The following is a 20960-nucleotide window of genomic DNA, read 5'->3' as shown; positions in this document are numbered from 1 at the left end:
GATTTTTTTTGATCATGGCTATTTGGAGTTCTATATGCCTCACTTATCTGAATGTCAAATTCTTCTCCTCTGTTTGGGAAGATTTATGTCATTCATTCTGCAAACAGCTTTTTTAAGTCATTTGTATTTTCTCCTGCTACTTCACGAATTCCTAGTCTTAAGTTATTCTTCTTTGCATCATCTAGGAGTTGCTAGATCGATTTCTCAAGATCCCCTACTGTTTCTAAGAGACTTCTCTTTTCATGGTCACTGACTGCAATCCTATCTTCTATACCTGAGATTCTATCTTTGCATGCTTTTATTCTGTTGTGTACACTTTCAATGGAATGTTTAATCTCCTGGATACCTGTTTGAATCTTTTTCATGGATTCTATTTCTTTCCTATGTTGAGTGTTTATTGTTTCCATTTCTTTCTTATGCTGGGCCTTCATGGCTCCTATTGTGGTGCTGAGCTCATCTATTTTTTTGTCAGTTTCTGTTCTAGAGTCTTGAATCATGACTTTCATTTTGCTCACCATCTCTATGGTTATCTGGGAAATTATTTCTGTTTTGAATTTTTCTAGAGCCTGATTGATGTGTTTTGTTACTTCCTGCGCTTTGAGTTCAGGATGTCCTGGTGGTTCACTATCGGCCTTTTCATCTTCATTTGTCCTACTTTTTGCCATTCGTGAACTGGAAGTATGTCCTTGTGTCTTGCTTAAATGTTTTCTCATTTTCAGTTTGGTTGTCGGGCTGTCCTTAGTTTAATCTCTGGGTTATCACCCAAATCTTCCTGATATAGTTGCACCCTAGCTTCTGCATCTCTAACGACCCATAGACACTCTCATCTTCATAACATCAGAGAAAACAGCTCATCAAATCAACCACAATCCTTTATCCCAACTGATACAATCAGCAACACAATATGATCAAGCACAACTTGGAAACTGACCATCTGTGGTAGTCACTAGTCTATCACCCTTAAACCATGTGAATTAAATTGAAATCAAGAAGCAGTCCAAAACATGTCTGCAGTGAACAAACTTTTCTACATAGTATATATACTTTTCTATATAGTATATATAGACCCCATTTAGAATGGGGTCTCAGACAAAGCTAGGACGCAAGACCCCTGATCTCAGCTAGCTGATGTCAGAACCCCATGACGCAGATTGACCTCGGGCTCCAAGGCCCAGATTGAGTTCCCTGGCCTCCTGAACAGTTGAACTCCACACAGTTCTCCTACAGGTTTCCTATACCCTTTCTTTAAAGATGTTCAAAGTTGAGAACTCAGAAAAATACCCTGGATGACCACCTCTGCCTCTGCAGAGTGGATCCAAAGACTGGCACAGTCAGGAGGTATGGGGAGTTATGGAGGTTCAGGGGCATGGCTCTCCTTCCCGCAGTGGATTGGGGCCCAGGCTACCTCCCTGGGTGGAGTGATGGTGGCTGGGGCAGAAGAAGGGGTGGCTCTCCATACTCCATCTTGAATCTTACCATCATTGTGTACTTGTGCTTAGAAAAAGCACCCAAAACCCCCCACATAGTGATTGGCAGTAAACTTGTTGCAGTTGCAGGATGTTTTGTAGTTCACCTAATATGTGAAACTTCCTTGTGTCCCCCCCGCCAACTAATCTGGTATGGTTCTGCCTCTGTAAAATTCTGCTTTATCTCCCCTTGTGCCCTCCCTAACTGAAAGCATGATTTAAAAGGGGAAATCAAACTGTTATTCAGCATTGAGAGAACTTTCCAGGCACTATCTCCCTCTTGGCCACTCGCTTTAATAAATGGACTCCAATGTGATGCAGAGTGTGGCACAACTCTATTCTAACTTGCCCCATCCAGAACAAAGGAAGCTGTGCTTTATACATGTACCCACTCCCCAAGATGATTGCAAACTTCATGTACTGCAAACATGTTCTTATAAAATTTAAGAAAAACAGTTATTTGCCTGTAAGCAACAGGAACTTATCTTGATTAGGTAAGGAACAAATATACCTTATTGGAGCACATGAATTCTTGCAGAGGAGAGGAAAGAGAAAGAACTGGAACAGAATGCCTGGGTTGCTGGGTGACTGGGTCCAAGCACAGGCTGTGTGGACCCAGACAAATTTCACCTCTGCTTGTAATTAGAATTCTAGGGCAGGTTATTTGACTAAACTACTTTGGGTCTATGTATAACCCTTGGCCTAGGTGGTGTGGTCACCTTGATAATCCCACGGGCTGTGTATGTTTGGGGAGGGGCCTTTCTCAAGAGCAAAATCAAGATGGTGATAGCAGAAGGGGAGTTGGTTTTTGAAAGGCAAAAGCAGCATATTTGGACAGGAAAGGAGGAAGACAAGTGCATGGACAGTGATAATAGAAGGCGGAATGGATAAGGACTATGAAGGAGGTACTAGTAACCACATGGAAGAAAGGATTCATTTTGGAAATCTCCAAAAGGAAATGCATTTCAGGATCTGCTCCTAAGGAGGAGACCAGGCGAGAGGCTGTGGAATGAGGAGAGGAGATGGCGGTGCAGATTCTCCCTGGGCAGCAGAGACTGGTATTGCTGGGTTGCAGCATTGACAGCAATTTCCAGCGTAGGCTCTGGAAATCTTGCTGGTGAGGAAATCCTATCAGGAGTTCTCAAGGTCAACTAACTAACCACAGCATCCTTTCAGAAGTGTAGAGTGGGGCTTTCTACAGTGGCATAATATGGGCTGATGCCATTATTTCTATGACAAGCAGAGTGACACAGTAAGTAGAATGTATGCCTATGTTTTCAGAAATTCTCAGTTTTTGAGTTCAAGGCCAGCCTGGGCTATGTAGTGAGTTGAAGACAGCCTGAACTACAGAGTGAGATCCTTTCTCAAACAAATAATTTTCAGTTTTAATTTTGAGTATGGAAACATTGAAAGGTATGACCCACATAAACAAGCTGTCATTCTTGTGCACCTGGGGAAAGATGTCAGTTCTGTGGGTGGCTGACAGACTCTGTACCACACACCAGAGACAAAGCTGAAGCCCATAGGTTTCCTTTACTGGCTGTGACAGATGTACAATTTGTGGTCCTGGTATGTGTCCTGGATCCCTTGGGTCACCCTGGCCACCAAATCTTGGTCCCTGTCTCAGTGTACCTCACCTGGGTGTTGATTCTGCATCCTGGGTCTTGTGTCCTGGGCAGGGACATCCTTTCTCAGGACTTCTCTGCCCATGGAAGAGGACAGAGTGTTGTAGCTGAGGTTCTGGTTGTTCCACCTGATTGAGTGTGTGGCAGGGGAGGAGGGGACATCCCCCCATGGACACACGACAAAGACAGAGCAAGCAGATCATCCCCCACACTGATTCTGCTTCTGGGCCTGGCCTGGCCCTGTGTCAGAAGGGAGAACTCCTTCCTGTGGGCGGAACATGAGTGTTGCTCAGAGTGCTAGCTCTTCACGGGGGCTGACATGGCCCTGTCCACACCAGGACCTGGAGCTGGAGCTCTGCCCAATGTTACCACCCCCACCTTGTGCTCCTCTCACCCCAGGGCCCTTCTCTCTGGGCCTGGGCTGCAGTCCCAGAGCTCTGCTGTGCATCTGGAGGCATGAGTGTGCAGGCCCAGGAAAGGCAGTGCCCTGGGAAGCTCTTGGGGACAGCAGCCTGGATGCCAGTGCCTGTTGCTGGGAGGGATGTTCCTGTAGCTGCCAAGACCTAGCCAAGATGGACTGTGCTGTATGCATGGCCACTGGCTCTATCCTGCCTGCTTGTGCCCTAGTGAGTCCCTCCTGGTTGTGTGCACACAGTCCTCCTGCTTGGTCATCTGGAACTGTGCTAGAGTCAAGGGCATCTTGGAGATGCCATGGCTAAGTTCAGGATTATAGGCACATCACGTGATGGGGAGGGCATCTGAGCTCACATTGGCCAGCCCAGCCCGCTGTACCCCGCTGTCCCCTGTGCCCCACTGCTGACAGTAAGGGTGGGGATTTTCCATTGCCTGCCTCAGAGCTGGGCAGGTGTTCTCTGGTACCTCAGAGGGTCACATCGCCATGGACTCAGGGTTTTCTCCTTGTTGTTGGACAAGCCTCAGCAGTTAGCTCAGTTTTTCCTGCTGCACTCTTGATGTATGTCTGACCCCTTAACCATAGAAGTCCAGGGGGTCACAGGGTCTGATAGTATGGAGTGTTGTCTGTAGCCGCTAAGAGCCCCTTTTGGAGCTCATGCTGGCTGGAGCCCTGTTCCTGTCACCACCTGCCAACTGAGCCCTGCTCAGATGGCCAACATGGCCACACCCATCTGGGGGCTACAGCGCCTACTCCCATCCATGCACACCATTTCCCAGAAGGCACCTTGGGAGGGGTGTTGGAGGAGGAGCAGCTACCCTGGGAGCTCTGGGGCTCAAGAAAAGGAACGCCTGTCCAGTACACAGGCTCCTTTCGGTAGCAGGGCTCCCCATGCCTGTGGGGAGAAGACAAGAAATTCTTAGGGATCTAGCCTTTCAGGACTTGCACACAGTCCTCACCCAGGACATCTGTCTACACTCCCAGCCATGCACACCATTTCCCAGAAGGCACCTTGGGGGGGTGTTGGAGGAGGAGCAGCTACCCTGGGAGCTCTGGGGCTCAAGAAAAGGAAGGCCTGTCCAGTGCACAGGCTCCTTTCGGTAGCAGGGCTCCCCATGCCTGTGGGGAGAAGAAAAGAAATTCTTAGGGATCTAGCCTTTCAGGACTTGCACACAGTCCTCACCCAGGACATCTGTCTTCACAGAACGGATATGCAGAGCATCCCTCTGCACACACTCACCTTCAGGAGGTTCAGCTGGAGGAGTCGCAGGAGCCCAGCAGGAGCCAGTGGGAGCCAGCAGGAGCCAGTGGGCTGGCTGCCTTCCTCAAGGAGAAGACACTGGACACTCTGCTCACTGGCCTGGACCTGAACCACGCTCAGGCTGGATTTCCTCACTTTCTCCCCTAGCAGGGCATAGGTGTTGAGTTAAGGATGGTCACCCTGGGAAGGTGGAGATTTAGGGAAAGTGCTAAAATCCAGACTTCTGCTTTGCAGGGTGTAGCCACCTTCCATGAGTTCTCCAAAGATACACTCAACATGGGGAACAGCAGAATGTGGCTGGGGCTATCGCTGCAAGGAAGCATTGTGTCCCAGGTGTTGTCCCTTAGAGATGACATAGGCAGAGAGACCTAGGAGGAGAAGCTTAACCAGGGGATCCAAGATTCTCACCAAAAGCTGCCAGACCCTCCTCCTTGCTTTGCTTTTGTGCAGGATGTTAGATGCAATGGTTAGGAAATAGCAAAGTGAGGCCAAGGTGGGTCTGGGGTCAGAGGAATGCAGCCTGCATATGGACAGAGCTGCTCGTTAGGAGAATTTGGGACTGGTTATAATCAGAAAGGATCCATGGGACACTGAGATGTGGGAGTGCTGTTCTGAAGGCCAACAGGTGTCTAAGTGCAAGATTAGCCTAAAGAGGAGACATTTATATCCTGTATGATTCCAATACAATGGGCATGGCCCCTGAGCCCAGGGCCAAGGTTCTGATTCAACTGTATCCAACATGAGCATCCAGGCCACCACTTACCCTAGCTCTGGTTTTCTCATCCCAAGAAGGAGATTGCTGAGTTGTGATCTTTCTGATTCTTCCAATTCTTGTTCTAAAATTCTGTGATTCTAACTTCCCATTGCTGCCTTTTATCTCCTTCTAAGTGAGTGTTTGTGAAATGTTTTCCTTAAACATATACAGTCTGATCTCCCATGACTGATCTACTTAAGGGAGTGTGTGAATGTGTATCACATGATTAGGACAAAGGTTCTTTTGTGTGTACTCATGACTTCACAGGATGTCAGATTAGCTGGGGTACACAGACTGCCCTTGTCCCCAACATCATTTCATAGGGCTAGGGCCGCAGATATTTTAGAATTGAATTAAACCATTTGCTCTTCTTTATGGTGCTTCAAATATTGTTTAAGGGGACATAACAGAGCTTTTAAGGAGAAAAATTCAGAAATACTTCAAAAATTTTGAAGACCATACTTTTAGAATTCATTCTTACAATTAAAGTAAAAGAATTTTAGAGTTGGAAAAGAAGGAAGGCCAAGTTTCACCTAGTTGAAAGCTGCAGACATGTTGCCAGCGTCCTCACCAATACCTGCTGTGCACCCAGTCCACACTGGTTCAGGAAGGAGCAGATATGGGGTCCCGCTGCACTGTGACAGTTCCCGGTGGCTCTGTGCTGGACCTGGACACATGGTGTTGGGACTCTGACAGTAGCTTGCCATGTAGTCTGCTGGTTCAGCTCAGCACTGCCTACAGACCACATTGCTAGGTAGTTTGTTACATGGTTCACTACCCACATCTTAGGACAGGGGAAAGAATACCATAGGCCAAGCTTTGTTCTTGATAGAGGAGATTATTATCGGTATGCTTTAGTGGTACAGGGAATCCCCCTCCCACACAACATACCTTCATGATGCTCCTTTAAAACAATGCACTGGTCTTTGCACAGTTATGTAAATGACAGCACACACTTTCTTTACACAGATTTCAATAAAAGGACAAGGAAACAACAGGATTATACATGTAGCTGACCAAATTGGCAATGCTGACAATTTTGCTAGGGGTCTTTTCTTTTTTTTAAAGAAGTACGAACAAAGATTTTTTTGGAAAGATGAGAGACTCAAGTTTTTTAATTAAACTTTTTCTTAAAATACGTGAGATACTGAATATTTTTTTTCCCCTTGGGCTAATGTTCAACCCCTTTTCTCTCTCTAAGAAACCTATCTCAAGTATAAACTCCTCTTCTGCTTCCGGCCTGTGTTGGTCACAGCCCAATTCCAGTTACTTGCTCTGTGGCCTGCAGTGACCTTCTGTGGTTGTGGGACCAGCTTGTCTCACTGGATGCCACACTCCATGTAACCTTTGGGTGCCTGCCGTCCAGTCTCTCTCATGACCAAGCTGCAGTTAGATGTGACCTCTGAGGTCGCCCTATGGCAATGTGTAGGGAGGCAGAGCCTAAGAGGGGGAATCAGCCTCAGGATCAATGTTCTCCTCAGTGCAGTCTGCACCTGAGTACTTTGAAGGGGTGCTGATGAAAGAATCATTAGAGAATGAGTGGGACTGGGAGGCAGCTGGGCCTAGGGAGGAAATTCTACAAAAGGACAGTAGACTACATGGCCTGAGCTGTGGCCTCAACCTTCTCTGAAAGGATCCATGGGATCCTGAGGAGGCTTATCGAGCTCCTCTATACCTTCAATCTCTAGAGCCAAAGATGTCACCCCTGAGGGCTCAGGCCCAAGCTGAGTTCAGGTGACTCTGCCCGCCCATTTAGGCCTCATTTGCATACATTAGCATGGTTGCTTTAGTCCCTCTAATGCTTGTTCTGAGACTAAGACCCTGTAAGTGTTAAAGGTGCCCCCCAAGGGTGGAAACACAGTTGAGTGGAAAGAAGCCCTGTTAGTTACTGCTCTGACCACTTCCCTAGTTCTGTGAAAATAAAAGCTAACACCCTGGACTTTCTGTTGTGTCTCTGTGTGTCCTTCTCTGGGTGGCCGTCTCTGCTTGACACTGTCTACTCCTCTCGTGGGTGAACTTTTATTACTGGTGGCTGCCCCCTCTCCTCTGGCTCTGCCGCCTGGACCTCTCCCATTGTCCCATCCTGACTATAAGGGTCAGCTTGGTTTCATGTGCTGTGCTGCTCCTCTGGGAACATGCTTGCTAAGAACTACTGTTTTCTGCCTCTGCCCTGTCTATGGACTGCATTGCAAATCTGCTCGTGGAGGATATAGGAGCTGTCAGTCTAGCACAGATGGGCCCAGGCCAATGCTGAAACTGAGGAATGTTTTTGACAGAGGTGAGTTTGGCCCCCTCCCCCTTTCTATGTGGGTTGAGGGCCTAGAAAGTCCTGACCAGGTGGTCCTCCAACCTGGGACCTCCCAGCCCTGGAAACTGTGCCCGAAAGTGTCAGAATGAAACCACACTCACACCATATCTCATTGCAATGCTATCCCTGCACTTGGGCTCTTGGGTGGAAATTACTCATCTCTCTCTTCAAGAGTTTTGCCTCAGAGAGACCAGACAATTGTAGATGAACAGTGGAGCTGATTTTCATTTATTTTGCTTAAGTCAGGCAGGCACACCATCCTGGGCTGGGGTCTATGGGCTGATCTCTAATTCAGTTGGGAATGTCTCCCAGAGGCTGGTCACAACAAGAGGAAGCACTGTCATAGCAGTGGCTCAGGAACTATGGGCGGATGGCACAGGATGGAGGAAGGGGTCCACAAAGCCTAGGGCAGAACTGTCCTGCCCCAGTGGCCCTCAGATCTCTGTGCGGAAGGTCAGGGTGCTCCCCGCCATCTTCTTCTGGTAGTCCTTGTCAAATTCTTCACTTTGTGCCACAGTAAAGTGGTTCTTCCAGTCCCCAGGCATCCCTGAAGGAAGTCAAGACTCAGCAGTTGCTGCAGGAGCATGAGGAGGAGTGGGCATGCAACCTGAGGACCACCATGGGTGGAAGGACAGAGCAGAAGGAGCAGGGGAGGATGGGAGGAAACAGGGAGGTACCTCTGAAAAGCTGTGCAGTGGTGCTGCCAACAAGAACAAGCGGAGGAGCACAAAGGTCAGGGAGAATCTCAGCAGCCACCAGCACCCCAAATCTGTGCCTGGTTCTTAGGATGCCAACCCCTTTACCTTTCCTCATGAAAGGGGAGATGGAGTGGTCCATGATGCTGGTGGGGAGGGTGGTGTAGTTGGCCATTGGGTTGTGCTTCATTACGTCGAAGGAGGTGTGATAGATGATCTTATTCAGAACTTCTTCTGTTATGTCTTTCTCCAGGAACTTCAGTATCTTCTGGATTTCCCTCTTTGGATCCTACATGTGTAACAGTTAAACAAAACAAGTAATTTTTGGTTCCCCATCAGGGAGGATGTTCTATTTGGGGAGGGATGTGCTAAGGGATAATTCAAACATTGTCAGCAAATATTTCTCAAGAGGTCCCAGTGCAAGGCTCAGGGCTGCCCCAGACACAGCAGCAGGAAAGATCAGGACTGTTCTTGCCACTGGGCACCTACTCTGTCAGAGGGGAACCATGTGAGTCCCAGCAGAGATAGCCTATACTTCCTGCTGTCAGAGCTGGGCAGGTCTGGGGAAGGGTCTTCTGAGAGCCCAGGGAAGGGGCTACAGTGTTGGTCATTGTGCTGAACTAGTATCTGGGTTGTCAGAAGTGGCAAAAAAGTGTCTGTGAGCTTAACAGGAGACCAATAAGAGGGTGACCAGAAATAATGTTCTTTGCTTCTTTCTGATAAAAGAGACAAAAAGACAAGGAGTGATAGCTTCTGATTACGGTTCAGAGGACTTCTTAGTGTTGGCATAGGAGACACCTTTGTAATCTGGGACTCTGCTCTGTGGGGTCTTGGGAGTGAATCTGTGACGCCACTCACCCACAGCCTCTCCCGTGGCCAGGGGAGGGGCCTGTCCTGTGTCCCAGTGTGTAGGGCCGATGTGTGTACAGGCTAAAGTTCTGCTAGGAAAAGGAGTTCCAGGTGTGGCTGAGGGAGATAGACCCCTCCTATTGAGCACAACTTTACAAATATGATTGCACAACTCTGTGCAATAACCTCCTGAGAGAGACATGATGCCATTTATAGCAACAAGGCTCATACATGTCAGGATCTGATAGGTTGACTGGATGATGCAGGCTTTTTCCTGAGGAAAAGGATCTCTGGAAAGTAGCAAAGGCCAAGAAAGTGGTGAGAGTTCCTGGGATAAAGCTGAGCTAGAAATGCCCAGGAGGTTAGGGTGCATCTTGAAGTTTCTACTCAGGACTGGCCCATGCTCTAAGGACCTTGCTGAGATCTTTATGCCCTGGGATGGGAGAGGTTACAGGGGGCTGCACAGCCTCACCTCCTTCATGTCCTCATAGAAAAGGTAGAGGATGCGGTGCTGATCCTTCTCGGCCCACCAGCCCTTCACATGGTCATACCAGGAGCCCCACAGCACTGAGGGGGAGAGAGAGAGATGGCGATCAGGGCCAGATCAAAACTTGCCACATGAGCACGGCTGGCTCAAATAAAGAGAACAGTTAGTAAAGGCAAAGATTAGAGAAGAACTCTTGCTTGAGAAGACAGGTTTTTGTTGTTGTTGTTATTGTTGTTGTTTTTAAAGTAGGAAGTTGATACAAAGATTCTGGATTCTTCAATTTGTATCCCACTCTGAACCTACTTCTCCATGAGGGACTGTCTCATGTCCTTAGGCTGGGAATCCCTATCTTCCTCCCACATCACACAGTGCATAGATCATTGTCATGCAGTAGATGTTGTTTCTTAGCAGAGTGATTTGGAAGAGACTCTCACTTTGAAAACCTGAAATGGCCAGGTCTGGGGTGGCCATGGGAGGGACAGGTGCTCCTGGCACTGACCCCACCTTCCTCCTTGCCCACCTTGCCCATGGCTGCCAGCTGCCTGCAGACTGTCACTGCCCTTACATGTGGCTGGACTTGGTGGCCAGGGGGGAGGAGGAGTGTAGGGATGGGGTGTGAACTCCGGAATTTTCCGTGTGCTCACTGTGGTTGATGTGACTCCCACTAGAGGCCTTGCCTCTTGTTGAGGTTGAAGGGACCTCTCCTATCTCCAGGGTCTGGGTCTCCTCCCAAAACCTCTACCAGCCGTGGTTGTTTCCCCTAAACTCTTCCACTGAGTCTTCCCAGTGACCTGGAGTGTGTCATCCTCAGGAACATGGGACCTCAGTGGACCCAGTCGTTGAATGGATGCCTTCTCTCCTGATGTAGGAGATGATGAGAAATAGGAGCCTAGTTTTCTTTCACTTGCCTTTTCCAGCTTTGAAGGCCTCGATGTACTCCTCCCATGTGCCAGGGTCAGGCACCATCTTGTTCATCCTGGAGAAATGGTAGTAGGACACCAGGCAGTCCTTGGCGTTTCTCGCCACATAGATGATCTGGAGTTGGCCAACAAAGACAGAAAACAAGACAGAGACATCATTAGTCAGGGCAGAGGTGCCTGATTTCAGGAAACCTTCTGTGGAATTTGGACCAGATATGCAGGTGCTTTCAGCCCCAGAGGCCACATTTTCCAGTTGCCAGAAATGTTCTGATTTTTAGCTGTGATCTTAGCATTGTCACTATTTTCTGTCTTGAAAGTTACCTGGTAAATGTGGCTCTCACCTGTGGCCACTATGCTTGCCTACCAAAGCACCAACTACTGGGGCCTTAAAAGCAACAGAGATCTGCTTTGTGCAGTTAATTCCAGAGGCCAGAGAGTACAAGACCAAGGTGTCGGCAGGTTTGGCACATGGCAAGGGCTGCTGCCTCATAGATGGCCATGTTCATGTGTCCTGGTCCCATCCAGGAGGGCCCCACCCTGTGTACTGTCACCTCCTAAAGATCCTACCTACTGTGCCGTTAGGATGAATCTGGGGACACTGCATTCAGACCACAAGATATGGTGGTTTTCAGCCTATGAAACGAAGGTCTCCCAGTTCTGCTAAGTGAGGCATCTGTTAGCAAAGAGTTATGGGCTGGGAGGAGCCCAGGCAGCAGTGAGTCTGCCTGTGTCATTCCAAGAGTTGACTTCAGCCTTTGGGGGGGGGCATTGCTCCTACTCTTCATTGGCGGATGAGATCAAGGCCCTGGGGCAGTGCTGAGTCCTTGTGTGGATGTTAGTGGTAGGGTCTTCTCCCATAGAGGCCTAGGCTGGGCTGGTGAATGATAATGGACCTTGGCTTCATGCCTGCTGCCCCTTCTCCTTAGGATTCCAGCTGTTCAGGGTTCTTGTTTTCTGCCTGGGTGTGGTTGAATGTTATGCTGTCCCCAGGGCCCTGTGTAAGGTGTGGTCCCCAGGGCTGGCTGTTGGGGACCCTGTGGAGCTGTAGGAGGCAAGTCCTAGAGGGAGGTCTCTGAGTTACCTGGAAGGGGGCCTCAGAGGGGATGATGTGACCTGGTTCTTTCGCATCCCTCTCTGCCATAAAAGGCCCAGTGAAAGTCCCATCTTGGAGTTGACCTCAGAACCCTGAGGTAACATGAACCTCCCTTACTTCATAAGGCACCTGAGTCAGGGCTTTTGCTGCAGTAACACAACAGATTGACATGGTTTTCTCCAGCTTCTCACATGCCAGCCTGTCACCCAGGGTCTTTCTTCTTGGTGAGTGGCCCCACTCCTGCCTCCCCAGTTGCATCCCCACTACCCTTCACTCAGCTCTGTGAGACTCTGTTTCTCTACCCTTCTCCTTGCAGCTGGATTTCTGTACCATGTTTATAAAAACACTTAGGCGCCCAAGAAATATGTGGCAACAGCAGAATTTTCTTACTGTATAAGTGTGTTATGCATAATGTTTCCTAATTCTTATGTTGGTTATTGCTTTCAAGGCCTCTGTCACTGGAAATGGAAAATCTTGGGATAGACCAGAAACATACCCAAACAAATTGTGGTGTGAGGTCCACCATCAGGTACAATTTCCTAAAGTCTATTGATCTGTATTAGTTTCCAATTACTGCTGTAACAAATTACCATGAAAACTGTGGCTTAACACAACATAGATTCTCTTACATTTCTGGAGGCCAGGCTTCATTGGCTGGGTTCTTATGGTGGCTGTATGGGGCACTCATTTCCATCTCACTTTTGGCCTCTGAAATCACCTGCAGTCCTCTGGATCCTTTCCTAGACTCATGTGGGGACCTTGCCTCAGTGTTGACATCTCCTATGTCCTCCTCTGCCTCATTCCTCCTAATGAAGACCCTTGTGGTGGGGCTATGCCCCAGGCAACCCAGGATAATCACCCATCTCAAGACCTTCAACTCAGTCACACTTGTAAGGGGCAAGTTTAGGAGTGACATCCCAAGATTGGCTGATCTGGATGTGGACAATTTTTGGCACCATGGTTTAGACCACCATGCCATCAAAATATGGAAAATAGGCTCAGCAGTCTCATACTACTTTCTGCTCCAGAACTCACAAACCTAGGTGGACATAGGGAGGTGCTGCCATTGAGATTTTATATGCCTTAGAAGACCTGATTTTGGGCCATGGATTTAGCTCAGTGGTGCCACCAACTGCTTTGCAAGTGCAAGGTCCTTAGTTTGATACCTGGCCGGGGGGGCGGGGCAGAGGGGAAAGAAGACCTGATTTTACAACAAGAAGGTATCGGGGTGATGAATCAGCGAGGGTCCCTGTGTCTTCTGACACAATATTTGGAAATAACAATGTTTCCTGAGCAGCATAGTGTAAGTGAAGGGAACAGACTGAGAAAATTCCTCAGTCAGGGTGACATGGGTGTCACCTCTGGAGTTGCACCAAGATTGGGCAGTGGGACGAGTAGGGAGTTTTGAGATGCAGTCTATATAGACAGAAGAGGTGGGCAAGGTAAAAAATCATGGACACTCGGCTAACAGTCAGACCCATAGCTCACTCTCTGTATAGAACCCTGCTCCAAGGACAGGGTTCCTGGCTAAAGGACTCGAATGTTGTGGTTCTAGTCCAGAAGGTGGGGAGAGGCTGCATTTGTCACAGCTGCAAGACACTTTTTAACCTCAACCCATTCTCCCATAGCCTCCTGATAACTGGGCTTCCCAGGCAGCTTGCGAAGATGAGCCAGTCCTGCTGACAGCATGGCTGCACTTTTTATGCCACTTCCCTTTTTTTTTTTTTTTTTTTTAATTGGTACTGGGGGTTGAACTCAGGCCCTTGGGCTTGCGAGGCAGGCACCAGAACCACTGAGCTAAATCCCCAGCCGCATGGCTGCACTTTTTATGGCTTATTTTTTGCATTATTGGAGATTGAACCCAGGACCCTCATCCTGAGCTACATCCTTAGCCCTTTAAAATTTTTTATATTTTGAGAAAGAGTCTTACTAAGTTGCTAAGTTGTCCAGGCTGGGCTTGAACTTGTGATCTTTTTGCGTCAGCTTTCCAGAGTGCTGGGATTAAAAGCCTGCGTTACCTTGCCTAACATACCTCAAGTTTTAAAGTTGATATTTGGCTTATAATCTGTATTTCACTGATTCCAAGACTTGTTGGTGAAGCAGATATCCAAAGGAAATGGTAGCACACACAATATTATCCTGTATAGATAGAATCTGAATTAGGAAGCATCAGAATAAGATGTAGTTTTAAGACCAGGAGGAAGTAGAGGACTGGTAGCTTGCTTCATGGGCACATGCTCTGTAAATGTGCGCCAAGTTTTCACCTATTGGGAAAATCATTTTAATCTTTCACCCTGGAAGGAAGAGGGCTGGGACTTGGAAATCTGGTACATGTGGGCTCCTTGGGGCAGAACGGTGGCCCTGAGCAGGGCCATGGAGTCTGTAGTTGTGGGGAGGGTCACTGAGTGGCCTCAGGGTCAACCTTTGAACCCACTGCCCTGCTCCTTGTGAAGCTACATTTCCAAAGGGTCTCCTGAGTGAGTGCAACAAAGAGAGTGAGGCAGGCAGCAGTTCTCTGACGATGGCTTAGGGGAGCCTTGCTCAGGATTGCATGTAGCCCATGTCTCCCGTATTTCTTACTGCCCTTGTCTCCAGCCCCCTTTGTCTTGCCCTACCTCTCTGTGGTAGTCCCCAAAGTGGGTATCTTTCATAGCCATATCCTCCTGGCCCTGCTTCTTAGGGGATCCATACTAAGACACCAATATTGCTCAGGAAACACCTGCTTATCAGTCAGCTTTCCCATTGCTGGGAAAAATTACCCAACACCCACAACTTAAAAGAGGAGAGGTTTATTCGGCTCACAGATTCAGAGGGTTCTGTCCGTGGTTGGTTGGCTCCAAGGCAGGGACATCATGGTGAACAGGTGTAGTGAAACAGAGCTGCTCACTTCTTGGCAGCCAGAGAACAGAACAAGGGAAAAGCATAGGGAAGGGGCAGGGACCTCATAGACTCCAAGGTCACAGATCCAGGACCTGCCTGGACATATCCAGAAGTGTGCTTTTCTAGTCCCTCATGGTTTCCCAGACAATCAGGTTAATCTTGGCCATCACACCTTCTTTGTTTCACCCAGCACTCAGTTTGAAGGTGATGCTGGTAGACAAGCAGAATAACTTGGCCCACATGTCCCAGTGTGTACCCAGGCTCATATTCTGAAGGGAAGGTGGGTCTTGGTAGATGTGTGTGTTCTGGGGTCCACTACTTGTTTCTCTTCTGCATCCTTGCCCATTGCTACTTAGGCAGGGACCCTTCCTGGCTGTGCTGGTGAATGCAGGGCTTGGAGGATTGGCTCTCCTTACCTTGCAGTTTTCCTTCCAGAAGGAGGGTGGCAACAGCTGGGCAGGCAGGTGGGTCTTCAGCATCCTGGGGGATGGCATCTCATTTGCTAGATCCAGACCTGGGCAGAAGTCTGGGTGATCAGCACGTGCTCCTCATCAGAGACACAGATGCCAACAGCAGTGACGTCTGTCACAGCAACACATGTGAGGGACTCTTAAGTCATTTAAGAGTTTTCATTCTATGCAGCCTACTCGAGGCCCTTCTAACTCACAATGTTCAATAATGGGTAAAAGTAAAAGAATGAACGGATATGATTAGCAGATGGAAATGTGATGCATGTTGTCAGATAAAGGAAGGGTTAATCCCAAAAGCATCATATGAGACAAAGAGCGTTACTTTATAGTAACATTATTTTATCAATGAAATGTAATAATCATGAGTGTTCCTATGCTAAATATCCAGCAACCACTTATGGGAAACAGAAACTGCAGCCAATGCAAAACTAAGAACAGGACATTGTTTCTACAATTTATATGAAAATACAAAGGCTCTAGAATAGCTGAGCCATTACTGGGAAGGCAAATTTAGAAGAACTTTATAACTTAATTTTAAAACTTACTATAAAACAGAAGCAATTATGCCAGCACTCAGGAGGGTGAGGCAAGAGGACTGCTGTGAGTTTGAGGCCAGCCTGAACTATATAGCAAGACCCTGCCTCAAAAAACCAAAACCAAACCAAAAAAGAAACAAAAACCAAGCATCTGATACTAGCATTACATGCAATATTGACGTAAAGATAGATACATAACAAAAATATAATAGAAAATCCAGAAACATGCAATAGATATACTGTTAATTGATTTTTGGCTAAAGTACTAAGGCAATTCAATATGAGAAAAGATAAGCTTTTCAATAAATGTTGCTAGAATAATAGCTTAATCAATAATAGATTTTCAATACATATTAGGAATTATTTTATAATAAAAAAATCATGTTTTGAGAGGCTTAATTGGTTGATTGTGCATCCAACTAAGATTCAGGCCAGCATTTCTGGGGACTGTTGGATTCTGAAGTCTTTGCCTTCTTACTATAGGGTTGTGTTCTCTAGGAGCAATGACCAGTGATTATTTACTTTATTAATTTTACTTCTTTAATAATGATACATTGATAGGCAGGTTATAGATAAAATATATTTGGAAAAACAAACTTCCACGAGCTGCTAGCAGAATGCACAGGAATGTGGCTTTAAAAACTTTAAAGATATTTATTTTTAATTGTGCACACTCATGGGTACAGTGCTGTGATTCTGTACATGTGTACAACATGTAATCATGGAATCAAGGTACAGTAATTAGCATTTGTACCTCTGAACTTTAATTACTTGCCAGTTCTCTGAATTGGGACTCTTTGAACTCCCTTCTTCTAGTTCATCATGAAACATACAATGAGGTCGTCGTGAGCCATGGTCACTGCTGTGCTGTGGGCACCAGGGTCACCTCTGCCTCACTGGTCTTTGGTTCTTGTCACCTGACCTTCCTCAGCCTGGCTTCCTGGCCCCCATGACCTTTGCTCCACTCTGTTTCTTAGCAGTCAGCTTTCTGCTTCTGCAGAGAGAAGTACTGTGTGTTTATGTCTTTGTGTGTCTGGTCTATCTCACTTGGGACAGTGTCTTTCACTTCTGCCATGGCACTGCAAGAGGCTGTCTGCCCTTCTCTCTAGCCTGAGAAAGCCCCACTAAATACAGACCCCAAAACATGGCTTTGTCACAGGCTGCTCTGTCAGCCATCTTTTTACACTCAGCAAAAACCTGAGCTGACCCAGCTATGGAAGAAAAGGATTCTTTTGGCTTGGTTTGGGGTTCCAGCCTGAGCCAGAGTGGCCCTGTGACTTCTGGGCCTGTGTTGTATACACAGGCAGCAATGAGAGGAATGAGGCAGACAAAGCCATCAGGTCAGTGTTGGAGGCAAAAGAGCATGAAGCAGGCTGGGGACTGCCGTCCCTGTGTGTGTGTGTGTGTGTGTGTGTGTGTGTGTGTGACACCCTCCCAGGGGCCTAGAGACCTGGCATTGGCCCCTCCTAGAAGCTCCACTACATCCTTATAGTACTGAGGAGTAAGTCTTTACCCCAGGGGTTCTGGGGGACCCCAAGACCCAAATGGAGCACTACTCCCTGGAGTTGTGAATTCTGGCCACTCCCAAGCACCATAAAGCAGGTGGTGTCTATCTCATGCCACAAAGTCCTGTATTTTAGGAAAGGCACTTGGTGTCTTTCACCTGCTCACGTGGACCTGGGTTGCCTTCTCCTCCCCACACCCACCTAGAGATCTCTCTAGAAGGCTGACATGGCCAGGGTTCCCTCTCGGTAACAAGGGCTGGTGTGGCCGTCACTCACCTGAGCTGAGGGGGCGGGGGCAGTGTCCACTCGATGAAGGGGTGCCTGTCGAATGTGTTGGCACGCTGGCACATGAGCACATCCCCATCATTCTGGATCATGTCCACAATCTCTTACGAGCTGCTAGCAGAATGCACAGGAATGTGGCTTTAAAAACTTTAAAGATATTTATTTTTAATTGTGCACACTCATGGGTACAGTGCTGTGATTCTGTACATGTGTACAACATGTAATCATGGAATCAAGGTACAGTAATTAGCATTTGTACCTCTGAACTTTAATTACTTGCCAGTTCTCTGAATTGGGACTCTTTGAACTCCCTTCTTCTAGTTCATCATGAAACATACAATGAGGTCGTCGTGAGCCATGGTCACTGCTGTGCTGTGGGCACCAGGGTCACCTCTGCCTCACTGGTCTTTGGTTCTTGTCACCTGACCTTCCTCAGCCTGGCTTCCTGGCCCCCATGACCTTTGCTCCACTCTGTTTCTTAGCAGTCAGCTTTCTGCTTCTGCAGAGAGAAGTACTGTGTGTTTATGTCTTTGTGTGTCTGGTCTATCTCACTTGGGACAGTGTCTTTCACTTCTGCCATGGCACTGCAAGAGGCTGTCTGCCCTTCTCTCTAGCCTGAGAAAGCCCCACTAAATACAGACCCCAAAACATGGCTTTGTCACAGGCTGCTCTGTCAGCCATCTTTTTACACTCAGCAAAAACCTGAGCTGACCCAGCTATGGAAGAAAAGGATTCTTTTGGCTTGGTTTGGGGTTCCAGCCTGAGCCAGAGTGGCCCTGTGACTTCTGGGCCTGTGTTGTATACACAGGCAGCAATGAGAGGAATGAGGCAGACAAAGCCATCAGATCAGTGTTGGAGGCAAAAGAGCATGAAGCAGGCTGGGGACTGCCGTCCCTCTGTGTGTGTGTGTGTGTGTGTGTGTGTGTGTGTGTGAGACACCCTCCCAGGGGCCTAGAGAACTGGCATTGACCCCTCCTAGAAGCTCCACTACATACTTATAGTACTGAGGAGCAAGTCTTTACCCCAGGGGTTCTGGGGGACCCCAAGACCCAAAACCTCAGTTTGGCTGCAAGGAACAGAAAACCCAAAACACCACCAGGAAGAGCAATCGCTGTGAATGGGAAGCAGGTGCAGGAAAGGCTGCAGAGACTGCAAGGTACTGGGGGAGCCACTGCCAGGGTCGGGGAAGCTCTGCCAGGAGAGGCAGGGCAGGAACAGATATGGAGCTTCTGGGGGGAGGCAGCCTGTAGCCTGGAAGGGAGCAAGTGGGGAGAGGCTGGGCCTGGGGCTATGCAGCTTTGAGTGTGGTGAAGACTCCCCATTGTGTTCCAGCGTGCCCTGGAACCCCATGTGTACCCAGCTCCCCTGCTGCATCCAGGGCTACCAAGGTGGGTTCAGTCAAAGCTCTTCCCTCACTGGGCCACTGTGTGGGGTGGGAGTGACATTGCCGTTCTTCCACTCTGCACAAACCTCGAAGTGTGTCCCTGTCCAGAACTTGCTGTCTTGCGAGCTCCTTGAGACTCTGCTGAATGCCACCTCCCTTTGGGCCTAGCTTGTGGTGCCCCAACTGGGTCTGGACTCCCCAGGACCATCACCAGGCCTTGAGTACAGAGTCAGCAAAGGGACCAGGGTCCACTGTGGGGACCTGCAGCCATGTCAGCCCTGTATCCCACACTCTTCATCACTTCCCAGCCCCTAGGGCTGCAGGATTTGCTCCCTCTGGGTCTCCCCCAGAGACTCACATACAAAAGGGAGTCTGGTGCAGGCAAGGAGCCATGGACAGGGGTTCTATCATCTTTCTGGGACCAGCCCTCCAGGGGAAACCTGCATTTCTGAGTTAGGGGCCATTTCAGGCTTGTCTGCTGAGACAATGACAGTGATGTCCCCTCTGCTGGGCCATCACACCTACCTGCCTTTGCATAGGTTGCAATGAGGAGGTCATCTGGCTTTGCCTGGAAGTTCCAGATCTTGTCCCAGTTGTCGCTGATCAGCTTGGTCATGAGGATGCTGTTCACGTTCTTGGTTTCCAGGTATTTTTCTTCCAGGTGGAGGTCTCTCATTTTCTCCAATGACATCTCAGTGGGTGAGTCTGGCAGATTCTTAAGGAGAGAGGAACCATGTAATTTCCAGGAGAAGTCACTCCCTTAGGGTGCCAGTCTCTGAGGGTCAGGAGAAATCATGGTGTAGTCCTCACTGTGTCTAATGTTGACCCAAGTGGGAAAGCGAGGCTGGTGTTTTAGGTAGTGTCACTCTGCTCTGCAGCGATGGGTTTCATCCAGTGGCCACAGAATCGCACCTTCTCTAGGTGGCATGGCCACACGCTTTCTGACACCTCCTTGCCCTTGACAAGGACAGAGTGGCCCAGCACCTGTCCCTGGTAGGATGGCCCTATCTGTCTGTGCCAGTCCTCTACTGGGTGGAAGCCAGATCCCCACTGACAGGGACCCATGAGAGGCTGTACAGGGTCAGTTGGGACTAAGAAATTCACTGTCTTTCAAACAGGTCTTTTGTAATTAACATTTCTTTCCTCTCTAGCTTTTAAAACATTTTTGTCTTAATTTTTAAGGGATAAAAGAACTAAAACATTTTGAAGAAACACTAAAAATAGTTGAAAGGCAACAGGAGATTCACATAAAGTGTCTGTCGCAGTCCCAAAGGGAAGTTAGCACTTCCTAATGAAGAACTGTGGGGGCAAGAACACCTGGGCTTGGGTTCTGAGGTAATTCCTGGGTATCCAGCTCTCTTGCTGCTGTGATGCAGTCCCACACCAGTGTGACCTGTGGAATATTTTAGCGACCATGTTCATCCTGAACAGAACTGTAAAGACATAACTAGATATATCCAGAGAATGGTGCATTTTCTGAGACCACGGCCTGGATTGTCCACAAGTCAATACCATGTGTCAACTAATACCAAAAGGAAACACAGGGGATATGTCTAGCTTAGCAGGGGCTAAAGAGGCCACCACAGGCCATGTGAAAAGGTTGACTGTCGCGAGCCAGCAACACAGAGCACTGTCCAGCAGTGTCTCAAACCTGAAAGAGCAGCGGGGTGGAGATGGGGCAGAGAGAAAGGAAGGACGCCAAGACAAGAGTCTGATCAAGGCGATGTTTATTGCAGGCAAGCATCAGCCTTTTAAAGGAAAAGACCAAACTATTATGTGTGGGAATCATGAGTATTGGTTGTAAGTATTGTTAACTTTAGCAACTCCATATTTGTTAAGTTTCTCCAGTTTAGAAGGTGGTGTGTTTCCTTTGTGGAATTCCTGAAAGTTGCAGCTTCTTGTCTCTGACCTTCAGATGTGTGGTTGTCTGGGTTACTACTACCCATGGTGGTTGTTTTTGTTGAGCCTGATTGCTCTTTCCTGTGTGAACTTTCATTTACTATGGTAACCCCATCCCATAATAGTTTGTG

The 20960-nt window shown here is 48.1% G+C and overlaps 2 protein-coding genes and 1 long non-coding RNA gene across 3 annotated transcripts in view; 1 reads left to right on the top strand and 2 right to left on the bottom strand.

Annotated features, from left to right (window-relative positions):
- The window catches only part of LOC104852425 (sulfotransferase 1C2), a 34135-nt gene extending 27910 nt beyond the window's left edge, over window positions 1–6225 (bottom strand). The window contains exons 1-2 of the mRNA XM_033761490.1: window positions 6096–6225; window positions 4744–4907 (exon numbers count right to left, since the gene is read on the bottom strand). Of these exons, the coding sequence (XP_033617381.1) occupies window positions 4744–4907; window positions 6096–6225 (294 nt within the window). The remainder of the gene's footprint in view (window positions 1–4743; window positions 4908–6095) is intronic.
- Window positions 6226–8260: 2035 nt separating this feature from the next.
- Window positions 8261–20960, bottom strand: part of LOC104875263 (sulfotransferase 1C1) — a 19804-nt gene continuing 7104 nt past the window's right edge. Inside the window, 9 exon segments of the mRNA XM_033761743.1 lie at window positions 8261–8373; window positions 8630–8810; window positions 9843–9937; window positions 10766–10892; window positions 15167–15276; window positions 17406–17419; window positions 17568–17649; window positions 18006–18023; window positions 19456–19645. Coding sequence (XP_033617634.1) covers window positions 8261–8373; window positions 8630–8810; window positions 9843–9937; window positions 10766–10892; window positions 15167–15276; window positions 17406–17419; window positions 17568–17649; window positions 18006–18023; window positions 19456–19621 — 906 coding nt within the window. The 5' untranslated portion in view covers window positions 19622–19645.
- LOC104875265 overlaps window positions 8806–20960 on the top strand; it is a 34104-nt gene continuing 21949 nt past the window's right edge. Inside the window, exon 1 of the long non-coding RNA XR_784009.3 lies at window positions 8806–12399. This is a non-coding gene — a long non-coding RNA (uncharacterized LOC104875265). The remainder of the gene's footprint in view (window positions 12400–20960) is intronic.

This window comes from Fukomys damarensis, unplaced genomic scaffold, assembly GCF_012274545.1.
Source record: "Fukomys damarensis isolate Sample0158 unplaced genomic scaffold, DMR_v1.0_HiC HiC_scaffold_9, whole genome shotgun sequence".
Lineage (NCBI taxonomy): Eukaryota > Metazoa > Chordata > Mammalia > Rodentia > Bathyergidae > Fukomys > Fukomys damarensis.
This window is presented reverse-complemented; position numbering and strand designations above follow the sequence as displayed.